Source organism: Poecilia latipinna, unplaced genomic scaffold (assembly GCF_001443285.1).
Source record: "Poecilia latipinna isolate Pla-1442-1.1 unplaced genomic scaffold, P_latipinna-1.0 Scaffold2003, whole genome shotgun sequence".
In the NCBI taxonomy this organism is placed as follows: domain Eukaryota; kingdom Metazoa; phylum Chordata; class Actinopteri; order Cyprinodontiformes; family Poeciliidae; genus Poecilia; species Poecilia latipinna.
The window spans coordinates 122594-135593 of NW_015114619.1; the positions used below are offsets into that span (position 1 = coordinate 122594).

Here is a 13000-nt window from a genome sequence, read left to right on the forward strand (position 1 = left end):
ACATGACCACTGTTCTTGGCTGAATTTGTACATTTATAAATTCAGTGGTTTCCTGGTATGAAGCAGACCTCGGATCTGTCTTTTTTTTTTTTTTTTTTACAGAGGTAGAGTCATGGGCTTTGGAAAATGCATCCCCGATGCTTAATTTCACCCTGGTTCATCTCTTCTGGAACCAGTTTTGGTGTCTTTTTGGATAATTGTTCTGTTGGAGCTCATGATTGAACCACTAAGTTGGTGATTTAAAGCAGGGGTGTCAAACTCAGTTTCATTTTGGGCCGCATCAAAAATCTGAACGTTCTTTAAAGGACCGGCTGAGCCAAAATGTATCGATAAAACCCATCAAACTGTTAAAATATTAATAAGTAGCTGTCCCTCCAGGATTTTATGATTGTTTTTGTGGTTTTTTTTGCAATCAAAATCACAGATTTTGTGATGCTAATTTCGAAATATTTGTAAGGATTTGTATGATATTTGTGCTATACCCCATGACTTTAAATGTGACTTTTTATTCCTCGCTGTAACTATAACTATATAAGGCTGAGGCAATGAGTCAATTAAGCCCAATGTTTTTGATGAATTTGAGAAAAAAACATTGCAATGAAATCAGAAAAAATGTGAGGATCCGTTGATTTTGTGTGAATTTTGCTACTTTGTGATTGATGTAATTTGGAGCCTACATATAAAAAGTTACGGCGGGCCAGATTTGGCCCCCGGGCCTTGAGTTTGACACACGTGATTTAAAATGAAGTGGAGGAAATTGGGAGCAGTTCTAGCGTTATTGTGCAGTTCTCTAGGACATCTGGCAGAAAATATGCCTAAAGGCTTGAAAGCAGGCAAAAAACAAAACAAAACATGGATGCATGTTTTAGGAGGAGATCATTGAGAGAGTAAAAGAATGTCTCTGTGTGTCAATTTCATGTAAAAAAAAAAAAAAAAGATTAAACAAACAACCAGTCCGACACTCCAAACAAATGTCCAAAGAGGAAGAAGCAGCTGTTTTGTAAATTGCATTTGCATTCACATCACAGTGACCTTTTCAGGAGAGGTCTCCTAAAAGTGGCAGAAACTACATCGGAGCGTTTCAGATTAAAAAGGACAAGAGACGCCGCTACCGTCAATGCATGTTTTTAACACACTGAAGCCTGTGAGGGTGTAACAGTCGAGCGCCAAGCTTGAGTTTTGGATCCATGTAGATCAACATAGTGTCGTATAATAAGCTGGGTAGTGTTAACTTTGCACAACCATTTGTACATTAGCAAAAGCAGGTTGAACTCTCACCTCTGACCTCTGGAATTCAATCCTTGCTGTACACACACACACAGCCTTAGCTGGGTGGTGGTTTGAGGAAAATTTGTTAAAAATATTTTGGACTGCGGCCAAGTTTGTGACACAAAGCCAGCCTTTCTAAATTATCAGAACAATTTCTGCCGATAACAGTCAAAAGTGAATCCCATAATACTCCATAAACTCCTTGGTAGACACAAAAAAAGCTTGCGATGTTTTCAGTTTAAGTGACATTCATCCAAACCTGTCAAAAGGTCTCCACAGCTTAACCAAACTTTATCTCAGAGTACTTAGAAGTTCAGTTGCACAGTCTGTATTCTGTAAAGGACGGTGTAACATTTATATAATCCGAACTGGATGTTTTAAAGTTGATCTGCGGCTCTGTCTTCCTCCACAGGGCTCACTCACTCTGACCTGGACCATGAGCAATGATCTGCCTGTTCGGACAAGTCTGACAGAGAACTCCACTGTGAGTACGCTGCATATCCAGCAACACATGCTGTCCACACCTTCAGATGGCTTGATGTTACGCTTGGAGAAACTCTCACGGTGTTTTCTGAATCCCTGCTGGGTTTCAATCAGGGTGGGAACCGCGGAGAAAGGCATGTTGGGGAAAAACAGTGTTCCAGGTGTCGGCTTCAATCTGCGGGTGCTGCGGGGGTGACGGGCAGATGGGGAGCTGATGGGAAACCAGAAACTGGATATGGTTCTGGATGGATGAGAGAAGGAGAGAGGAGGAGTCTGAGCTGGTTGCTCTGATCGCCGGTCAGCTTGAGTTCTCCGTGGAAACGGAGAATCGACTTCCACGTTGCTCTGCACAGAAAGATGGCTTCGCTGCTCCGACTGATAGATGGAGCTTTGCTTCCCGTTTGGCTGAGTTTGTAGAAACAGCAGGTTTCATTAAGTCACGGCTGCTCCGATACACACACACACACACACACACACACACACACACACATACACACAAATGTAATCATGGTTGTTTCAAACACAAATATGCCGTGCTACCAGAGATTTAGTTGAATACAACATTGAATGAATCTGTTCCGATTAGCTGTTTCTCCATGTGACTGCAGTAAAACATTATTTAATGACTTTTTTTTTTTTTAACCAATCTTCACGAGAGTTGACAATAAGTGCAAGGACACCTTATGTTTCACTTTAGTTTTCTGTGTAAAGAAGCGAAATTGGTTCAAATCTTTAATCCACACATCAAACCACTTCCAGCTTCTCCTCTTCCATCCTGGTTGTGGGCTGCTGAATGTAAAACACTGTTTCATCTTTAACTTGGTTTAAGTTAACATGTTCTGACTTGAGGCAATTTTTTTTAGAGGCATATTGAACAAGAAAAAAAAATGTGTATATGGGTGTGACCACACTTATTGCCAGCCAGGTCTGCTTTCTGAAGTTAAAAAAAAAGAAAGTTTTTTTTTTTTTTTTCACCTTGTCTTATATCCAGTGACTTGATGCTGTTAGACGGATCCTCTGAGTGTCTGATTGGTGGTTCTACAGAAGAACCTCAACGCTCAGGACTGAAGGCAGAGTTTCTCTTTCCCACCCATATCTTATCTGAATTCAGATGGATCCATCGCCGGTTCTGCTTTATGTCGGAGTCATGATGATGTGCATTGGAAACGAGATATATACTCTGTATCAGGAGACACATTATTTCTCACTGCCTGAATTAAACCAAACTAAACTTGAACTGTCTTCGTTCAAGTTTGGTTTGGATTAGCAAAGACATTTCTCATGTGTTGAGCCAGAATAATGTACAGTCGAGGCCTGAAGAGCCACGCAGTGAGGAAGAGGAGCATCATTTCAAATGAAACATAAAAGCTAGAGAGCCATTTACGGATGAACACCGTAATTAAGAAGTAGCTTCATTTTTGGAGACTTGTTCTCTGGTTTGATGAAAGTCCAACTGAAGTGTTTGGCCGTAAAGCATCATGTTTTCATGAATTACTGATTGGTACATTTCACATTGTGTGTCTTTTCACAAGTAGTTTGTACATTCTTGGTTTCAGCTGTCAGTGGAGACACAGACGTTTTCTCTCTTTTGAAAGATGTTTGAAATGCAGCTGCGGTTCTCACTATTATTATCCTGAAGTCGTTTTGCACTCCACGAGGAACTCCTGGGTTCTTCTCTCCCCTCTTGAGCCTCTCTGGATAATTCTCTTTATACATCTTCATCCATTAGCCAAGATCAAACATTTCAATTGATTAATATTCTTTTCGTGCGGGCAGAAAGAGTCCAATTATTCTCCTCTTTCCACTGAAACCGACATTCGGAGAAGAGCCAGGAAAGTCGTCAGTGGGGATTGCTCATGTGCGTCGGCATCCTCCTCCTCCTCCTCCTCCTCCTCCTCTTCCTCCTCCGACTTCCATTTTTAGCCTGCAAAGGCCTCATTTCCCTCTCATTGAGAAGAGTTGGGAAATTGAATTAAGGGTCTTGCTGACGTTTCGATTAGCATCCCCAGCCCCGCTCAGTCAAGACTCGGTGTATTAATCAAAAGAGAGCAGTTGGCTGTCTGTGTGTGTGTGTGTGTGTTTGAGCGAGCAAGCGGTGTGTATGTGGGTGTGTGTTTGCAGCGAGGAGGCAAGGACTTAAGAGTCTTCCAATGCTGATTCCACTCATTAAATATTATGGTGCTTACAGCTGACAGCGTAACACCACAAAGAGAGTCCTCACTGGCTCTTTAGAAAAAAAAAAGAAAAAAAAAAAAGAAAGACAATCAATTACAGTCCAGCCAGAGTGAATTCTGCCACCATGTTCCCTTAACAAAACACAGCAGTGGAGAAATGCACGCCTCTGCCGGGCTTTGCTGGTCAATGATTGAGTCTGGATCTTTGGAGAGGAAATTAAATTCATGCGCCGCATCCCAGGCAATATCACCGCGTCAAAGTTTAAGCGATTACAACCATGTTTAGAGGGATATTTATAGATAAAAGATCAGATATTCAAATTTAGATTCATGAGCTTCGATGTGTTGCTCTGTTTCTGGGTGTTTTTACCTTCATCCTTCAGTCTGGATGTTGTTGGTTTGGAGTCCTTTGCGAAGCATTTCGTTTGAATGCACAGAAAAAGGAAAGTGTCCAGAAAAGGACAAAGGAAAACCAGGGATCTGTCCCAACCCATGCACAGCTGGTAACAGGATTACGCTGTGTAATTTGGTAAAATTTCTGCCCTGATGAAAACAAATGTATCTCACTCACCCTCTCGTGGGAGGCCAGCGACTCCAGCGTTCTGCGCTGCTCGCATTTAAACAGGATTTAATTATGTCCTTGTGACTTTATAGCACTGATTTGTTGATAATGTTTTCTTTCTTTTTTTTTCAGAATATGAAGTATGTTTGAGAGAATTCAAAAAGAATATCCATAACCATTTTGGCATTTTGTCACGCTAAAAAGACAAACATCTGTGTATTTTATTGCTTTAGACCTACACAATGTTCTGCATGCTGTACCTGCAAAGTTTCAAATCTCAAAAAGGGTGGTATGCATTTTAATTTTATGGTATCCAACCCATTTTACTTTGATGCCCCAAATAAAATCCCCCAGCAACCAGAAGTCGCCTGATTTCCCTATGAAGACAGTTTGTTAGAGAGCATTAGGGAAGCAGCAACATCATGAAGGACAAGGAAGAACAGCAGCAAAGTTCAGGGAGAAAGTTGAGAAGTATAAAGCACCTTGGGGTTAGAAAACAACATCCACAACAGCAAACGTACCAAGACATGTACGTCCATCCAGACCGACTGGTTGGACTGGAAGCTGCTGCCCATACCATTCCCACTGCGATACACGGTGGTGGTGCCATCATGCTTTGGGATGCTTTTCTTCAGCAGGGGCATGGAAGCTGGTCAGAGTAGAAGAGAAGATAAATACAGCACAGGGGGGGGATAGGGCAGCAACCCTAAACATACAGTGAGAGGTACGAGGGAGTAGATTAGATGTAACATCCTAGTCAAAGTCCAGTCCAATGTCCAAAGCTCACCAAAATGTCCTCCATGTTTTGTTGTTCAGACTGGAACAGGAAACCACGCTGCAAATCAATACGCACTGCATATGTCATTTGCTGCTGCAGCCAATGTTTATGAAATGAAATGTAAAACAGCTGGAAGCTCCATAGTATTTATGTGGACTATAAATACGTTATAGTCTACAATTATAACACATTTCACCCCCTTTCTTAAATAATCGCTCAGCAACAGGATGTGCCTGTGTCGACCGGCCAAGCGGAGAACTACGTGCTGCTGCTGGTGCTGCTGAGCGTCTTCGCCGGCGGGACGCTGGTCCTGCTGTCCCTGCTGCTGCTCTTCTGTCACCGCTGCTGCTTGGGTGGACGGCGCTACTCCAGGTGGGTCCTGCCAGAACCAGGTCGGTGTGGATTGCAACTTGAGAGATCCGCATGACGTGACAGAGAGCACTTCTCCTTCTGTGCTTCAAAAACACGGAGAGTAAAAGTAATTTCCTCCCCGCAGAGCGAGCGATGACCCTGAGAAGACAAACACGACTTATGCTGAGGATTCTCAGCCCACGCAAGGTCAGAGCTGCGCCGTTTTGTTTTCCAGTTTCACACATGCTTTCTGGTTCGGTGTCGTCACAGACCTCTTTTGTTCCTCTTTGTCGGCGCGTTCTTTTCGCTCAGAGATCACAATTCGCCTTGATGAATCAGACGCTCTCTCGGCGTCGAGCTGTCACGATGGAGAGTCGGACCGATTCGTTTCCACCGGCTCCACGGGCCGCAGAGTGTCCTTCAACGAATCCGCGCTGTATGATCAGGAGAAAAACACTCAGGAAAAAGGACGCAGGTAACGTCCACTTGAGCAAACTTGGGTATTCTTCCCCTCTTTGGCGGACGGAGATCAGACGCTTATGCCTCGACCTCAGGTACACGCTCACCGAAGGAGACTTCCATCACCTGAAAAAGGCCCGGCTGACCCACCTGCACCTGCCTCCCGCTCCGTGTGACCTGAAGATACTCACCATCATGGAGTGCGACTCCACGGAGAGCAGCACCATCAACATCAGTGAGACTTCGGCTCCCAATCTGCCCCTCAGCATCTACCAGGTAGCTGAACAACATCAGGTCGGTGAGCCGCCACATTTCGGCCTCTGATGGAGTTTCCTGTCTCCTTTATCCAGCCTGCTGAGAGAGGAGTCCCTGACTGGCTGGGACAGAGCCTGAGTGGGGGGCTGCCTGGAGATCCACACCACTCCACCGTCCTGGACCAGAGAGACCTGCAGTCCTCATCTGTCCTCAAGTCCCAGCGCTCTCAGACGGTGAGTCTTTAACTTTAATGAACCTTGTCTTCATTTGAAGTTCTTACTTCAAATGAATCCCTTGAACGTCTAAGGAGACTTCACTGCTGTTCATCTTTTGCTTGCTTTTGTTTGTAACTTTGTTTACACGAGTGAAGATGGCTCCTTCACCTTTTTCAAATCAGACAGAATTGGTGTCAAATGTTTGTGCAGCACAATTGTTTTTGTTTGTGCCGCTGTCATTTTAAAGACATTAGGAAATGTTTCCAGAGGTCACAAAAGATCAACCAGCCCCTCCACCTAATTCAAATCAGACAAAATTGGTGTCAATCAACTCGACTACGTTTGTGCCGTTTGCTGCACACACCAGCTTTGACTTTAAAAGTTTAAAGATCAAACGGTGAACCAGCCCCCCACTTTTACTAAATCAAAATGACCTTTCAACTTTCATCAATAACTTTAACGCTTTAATGCTAACCTTTCGGTTGTATATTAATATTTGTAATGCAAGATGGAAGAGAAAAAGTGAACAGCAGAACTCCTAAAACACACACAGAACCCTTTCATTCTAAATCTCAAGAAAGTTTAAGATTGTTGTAAGATTTTCTCCATCAAATTTTGTATTATAAGATTTTAGATGCTGTGACGTGACTTAATATTGGATAAATATGTATGAAACCCCCAAATGTCTATCAGCTGAAAGTGAGGAATGGCCAATGTCAGAAGGAAGCATCTCAGTGAAGTTACTTAGTTTGCCGTACGTTTGCTGTACGGCTGATGAAGGTCAAACTCAACATCACGTTTACTGTGAAATCTACAGAGACTGTGAAGCCATCACTAAACATGCAAGGGAAACGTTCTTTATGATTTGTGGCGATTATAAACAAAAACACTAACAATTCTCACACCTTATTTGCCATAGTTGACAGGTTCACAAACCTTCTTGTGATTATATCCCCTGAACTCCAACAGTTAAAAAAAAAAATGAGAGGGTTAATCTGCACATCGTGTCATATCTCCGAAGATGTTGCATTACATCTAATGTCTACCAATTGTGGTTTTGGATCACTTTTCTCTTATGAAATATGATCTAATTAAGCTGCGAGAACACAGGGAACGTTCTTTGTTACATAGTGAGACATAAGCCACAGCTGTACATTGCAAAAGTTGACCTTGCTTCATTTATTTTGTCTGTACTAGATCATTAGCTGCTATTTATTTGTTAATGTGCAACTTTTGTTTTCAAACTCAAAGCCGAGCTGGTCTGTACTGAACTCGGTTTATTTCCACAGTGCAAACAAATCCACTGATTTCCAACACAAAGTGAAACTCAGTCGCCTGCTAGAGGCTCAGAGCTGCTGCTGCTGCTGCATCAGTCATCGCTGCAGCTGAGTGACAACATGACAAATCCTGTCCCCTGAGGACTCTGGCTCTCACTGTCGCCATCCATCTCAGATGCATGTCCTTCCTTAATGCGACTCCACCTCCCCTCCATCTTCCTCTGCCTTCATCTCTTCTGTCAGATGGAGGCCATCGGAGACAGGGGCGAGGCCGAGAGCGAGTGGGGGCCGAGGGGAGAGCCCGCTCAGGCCCCGGGTCCGACGTCTGTCCTGCACTTCCTCTCCAAACTGCGGCGACACGCCAGCCTGGAGGGGGCCGGGCCTTACTTTAGGAGGTGGAAGTTCGACACCAGCCATCGGGCCGCCAGTCTGGACGCCAAAGGTTTGCGCAGATTCGTGGAAACGCTAAAAGTTTTCGGGAAATGAATATGTATTTTTTAAAAAAATAAAAACTAAACTTTAAACTGGTTTCAAATGGTTTGAAAGGAAAGATGAGACGTATTCAGAGCTATAGTACCACAAAATAAAAGATTAAATTGTTGTTTATGCTTGACTCAATGAAAATAAATACAAGTCGTTAAATTAATAAATAAATGAATTTATTATCATTATGTTAAAAATCAAATATACAAGCCGATAAATATGTGAAATTCATTCATTTAAAAAATCATTAAATATTATGAGCATATGTAATTATAACAGCATTAAGTGATTTCATGGTTCCTGTGTAACAGTGCACCATGAAATGATTTATTTGTCGCTGCAGCTCATCAGATCTGTCCGACCTCTGATTGGTTAATCTGTACAGGAAGTTACAGCATCACACACACAAGTTTCTATTTCTACCTATATTAGGACTTTGCATTGACTTTTGTTCATTGTAGTGAGTGAATTTATGCCCAAACATTTTACCTCTATCCCTAAAACAACAGAGTCCATTGTATTACGGCCGCGTTTTGGTCCCAATAAAGCTCACTGGTCTTCAGAAAGTTAGTAAATATGGCAGAAATGAGAAGAATATCTAAACGAATACATACAAACATTAAATCCATCAATTGTGAAACAGCTGCAGCTCCAATTTCATTTCAGTTATGACAAGTGTAAGTAATACCTTTAATGTAATTGTAAGGCAGGGAAGGTCATTTTATTTATATGGCACATTTTCAGCAACAAGGCAACTGAAAGCTTTGGATGAATTAGAGGAAATACAAATAAAACAACAAAAGACAAGCAAGAGAAAGATGAAAGTATAAAACATTTACAGAAAGGTAAAAGTATAGAGCTACATTTTGGTTCCCCATGTTTAGTAAGAATAAGAATCGATTAACTAGTACGGGTTTCTCTGAATCGTGACACACTTGGCACTAGATGGAAATGTGAAGATGTGTGTGATTTCCTTCCAGGCTCCCCAAAGAGAAAACCTTTTCAGAGACAGAGAGCAGCAAGTGAAACCACCGACCACACCGATGAAGACTCCTCTCCGTTCCGAGATGACGCCTTTGAATCTTTCCCACATATTCCCATCCAGACCAGCGGCCTCCAGTTCCTCTCCGCGGAGACTCTGCCTCATCCGGAAACAGCTCCTACATCCTGCATCTTCCTCAGGAGGTAATTCTCTCCTTACATAACAATGATTTCAACAAAGTCAGGTTCTGACTGCATGTTCCTCTCCTGTGCAGGCTAAAGCTGGAGGCCATGGTGGAGGTAGGTGGCAGCGCCACCAGCAGCAGCAGGAGAGCCGAACTCTGTTTCCCATCTGATCCCGCTCTGGGGCAGGTTGAGCCCGCCGTCAACGGAACCGGAGCAGAACAAGAAACGGTGTTTGGAGCAGCGATAAGAACCAAAGCAACAAGAAATGAGTCGGAGTCTGCGGAAGATGACAACCTGTTTGGTGCGGAGCAAGGACCCACCAGGCGGGACCGGTTTGAAGAGCTGTTGAGACAAACCGAGGATTCAAAAACAGACGTCGGCACGGCTGGTGTGAGAAAAAAGAACGATGCGGGGACAGATGAGGGAGACGATGCAGCGTTGGGAGCCGTGGCCAGAAGGAGGACAGATTCAGGCTCGTCTCTGTCTTTCATGATCCGCCAAGAGAGCTCAGAGGCACCCCCATCTCTCTACAGAGACATCTGGAGCCTGAGAGCCTCTCTGGAGCAATATGCGTCTTCAGATCAGAGCAGCACCGATCGTGAGTCGGTCCGCAGTGACGCAGATAGCGTCTCGTCCTTTGGTGGAGCTCGCTCAGGCCTGGACACCTGCCTGTCGCAAGACCTGGACGACGAGCCTGAAGGTGATGGGGAGGTGGAGGGCGGAACCAGAGGGGCGTCAGGGGGAGTCGGGGAGATGGGGAATGGAGCTGGAGGAGAGGCAGAGGGAGGAAACAGGAAGTTGCTTCAAATGGACAGTGGTTATGCCTCTATTGAAGCACCATCCAGAGCCCCTGAAGATATGAGGCTGTTCGGGACTCCTGGGGCCCCTCGGGGGAAAACTGCATCTGAGAGGAGACTGTTTTTTACCAGCTCTGGGAGGAAAGGCTCAGTGTGTGAGAGCGTGGAGACCAAGTTGTTTCAGGAGGAGCTGGAGGACCAGATGGCCCTCACCGCAGACACAGAGGACAGACTAAAGCAGAAATCTCAGGGTGACGGTCTTTCTCACACCCTTCAAGAGCCATATCAGCTACTGAAGTCCCTCCATCCTCAGAAGCCTCCAGAAACACAAACTCAACTCATTTCTCCGTTGGTGAGCCCGACCCCACAGCCCCCGAGTCCTCATCGATCCCGTCTCCGTCGCCGTGACTACAGCATAGACGAGAAGACAGACGCGCTCTTCAACGAGTTCCTTCGTCACGATCCGCGCTTCGACCAGCAGGACTCTCCGCTGCGCTCCAGGCACAGGTCCAGGGTTCACCTCCGGAAGCAGTGGCAGAGACACAAGCAATACAGCGACCCGGGTTCGGCCTCGGGGGGAAGGTACTCGCCGTCTCTAGAGAGACAGAGGTTCACCCCGCTGAGGAGGGGGGACAGCGCAGGCTACCCGCTGGACACCAGGTACCACAGCACCCTGTCGAGAATAGCGAGCGCTGCCGATGAAGAAGCCAGCGAGGTCGCGGCTTCTGAGGAGGCGGCAACGGAGAGAGCAGAAGATCCGGTCGGAGAAGCAGCTGCAGCAGGGAGCACGGCCGGCCAAACGTCCGACGGAGCAGACCCAACGAGAAGCGTCTCCGCAGAGTTGGCTGGTGAGACTGATGGCTGCCAAGTGTCCACAAGCAAGGAGGCGGGAAGCGCGAGCAGCACTCTGTCGGCCCAATTTAGCCTCATGGACCCCAGAGTGGACAACAGGAACAACAACAGCAGCCAGGCCATCCTGTCAGAGGTTTCCCTGCAGGCCCAGAGCAGCCTAGCAGACAAGCTGGTGGCGTCGGTGGACGAGAGACTCTACGGCGGACTGCGCCGCGCGGAGAAGGCCCGACAAGCAGGGTCAGAGGTCATCGTGACTCACACTGCCTCACCGGGGTCCAATCCCACATAATCCCCTGCCGTTGTATTTATCACAAAACCACAATAAATCAAGCATCATAATGCGTCAGACACGGCCCAACATTATCACGTGTCAGGCATCTCTAGCAGCATTAGCTTCCAGCATTAGCATTAGCTTCCAGCTCGTCCAGTCACACCCGAACTGCCGCTGTGACGTCCCTCCGTCAGTAACCAGAAAACTCATCGCCGACATTCAAAGATGTAGATGCATCTTTAGAAAACGTTATTTTCTGACCTACCTGTGACTTTTCAGCATGCTAAGTCCAAGCTACGTGTCTGTGAATAGTGTACAGTTTTAACCTCTACGAGCACTTTGATGGGATGAAAGCTACCGCTGGTGTTTGTCAGCCATTTCTCTCATGTCCCTTTCCTCTTCAAGTGTCCTTGTTTGTCTCTGTCGTCATGAGGGTGAAAGGTCGTGTGAGAGAGCGGTCGATTCCACGAATAATGATACGGTGAACCGCGTATGTCCTCAGCCACTTGGCTTTTACACTCACAACCACAAAATTGTGGTTAGGTGGAATTTTACGACAGACACACATGAAGTAGTGCAAAATTTGATTTGAGCCTTTTGAAATGAATAAAAACGCTACAGAACCAGAGAACAAATGAGAACATTAATTTTCAATTCCTGCCACAGAATCTCAGAGGGACTTAGGTATGGACTTGACTCTACGATTAAGGTCCTCTGACAGGGTTTAGCTAAAGTGAGTGGTGTGCAACACATGCAGTCTATAACAAAATGAAACAACCAGGCTCCTCCAGAGTTAGCACACTCCTCTTTACTGCTTTTACTAATAATGTTCCCCTAATAGCCTTGTAACAATCCACAGATACCATCAAATAACAGCAGGATTCATACCGAGAATAAATTAGCCACAGTTGGACTATGGTATTCAGTAGAAAACCTCTGGAGATGATTATTTGCACTGGGTTTTTAATTCTGGCTATTTTTATAATTGCACACCAGTTTTTAGATCATTTGTTCATCTAATTTAATTATGCAGTACTTTGTGTCTGTCTATCGCATAGAATTTCAATAAAATATAATTTTGTGGTTGTAAAGTTAAAAAACAAAAGTTGTGTGAATACATTTGCCAGTCACTGTATGAAGAACGATACCAAACATGTTTACAGCTGCCCTCTCTTTCATTAACACTTTATCAGCCGACCTGAAGATATCACTATAAACCCAGATGGAAAGCAGAAGATGCAGTCAAATAAAAAAATAAATAAATACATGAGCAGTTTTGCATTTGCTCCTTATATTTAAGTTGTGTTTATTTGTGTTAGTCATCAGTTCTTGTCATGTGGCACGACCGAGGAGACGGCGTTCAGGCGTGGGCTTTAGTGTATCTGAGACTCTTCGGAGGGAAGACTGACAGATGATGCGCTTGAAGTGAGTGACACAGAAGCCTCTGAGGCTTTTAAACAGATTGCTCACGGAGGAGTTCAGGCTGTCACATGCTGAAAGTAATCAGAGGTGGCGTTGCCCTGTGCCCAGGAGGAAACAAAATGATTAACACACTGTGCAAGTCCAAATAAAAATGTGGGAATAATCCGTTTTTCTCCCGAAAACAA

General features: G+C 44.9%; 1 protein-coding gene across 2 annotated transcripts in view; it reads left to right on the forward strand.

Moving 5' to 3' along the window:
- The window catches only part of cbarpa (CACN subunit beta associated regulatory protein a), a 20790-nt gene extending 7790 nt beyond the window's left edge, over positions 1 to 13000 (forward strand). For both annotated transcript variants that reach the window (XM_015016276.1, XM_015016274.1), the window contains 9 exons: positions 1682 to 1753; positions 5487 to 5638; positions 5763 to 5824; positions 5930 to 6092; positions 6172 to 6352; positions 6427 to 6564; positions 8067 to 8265; positions 9287 to 9491; positions 9563 to 13000. In XM_015016276.1, the coding sequence (XP_014871762.1) occupies positions 1706 to 1753; positions 5487 to 5638; positions 5763 to 5824; positions 5930 to 6092; positions 6172 to 6352; positions 6427 to 6564; positions 8067 to 8265; positions 9287 to 9491; positions 9563 to 11411 (2997 nt within the window). In that variant the 5' untranslated portion in view covers positions 1682 to 1705 and the 3' untranslated portion in view covers positions 11412 to 13000. The remainder of the gene's footprint in view (positions 1 to 1681; positions 1754 to 5486; positions 5639 to 5762; positions 5825 to 5929; positions 6093 to 6171; positions 6353 to 6426; positions 6565 to 8066; positions 8266 to 9286; positions 9492 to 9562) is intronic.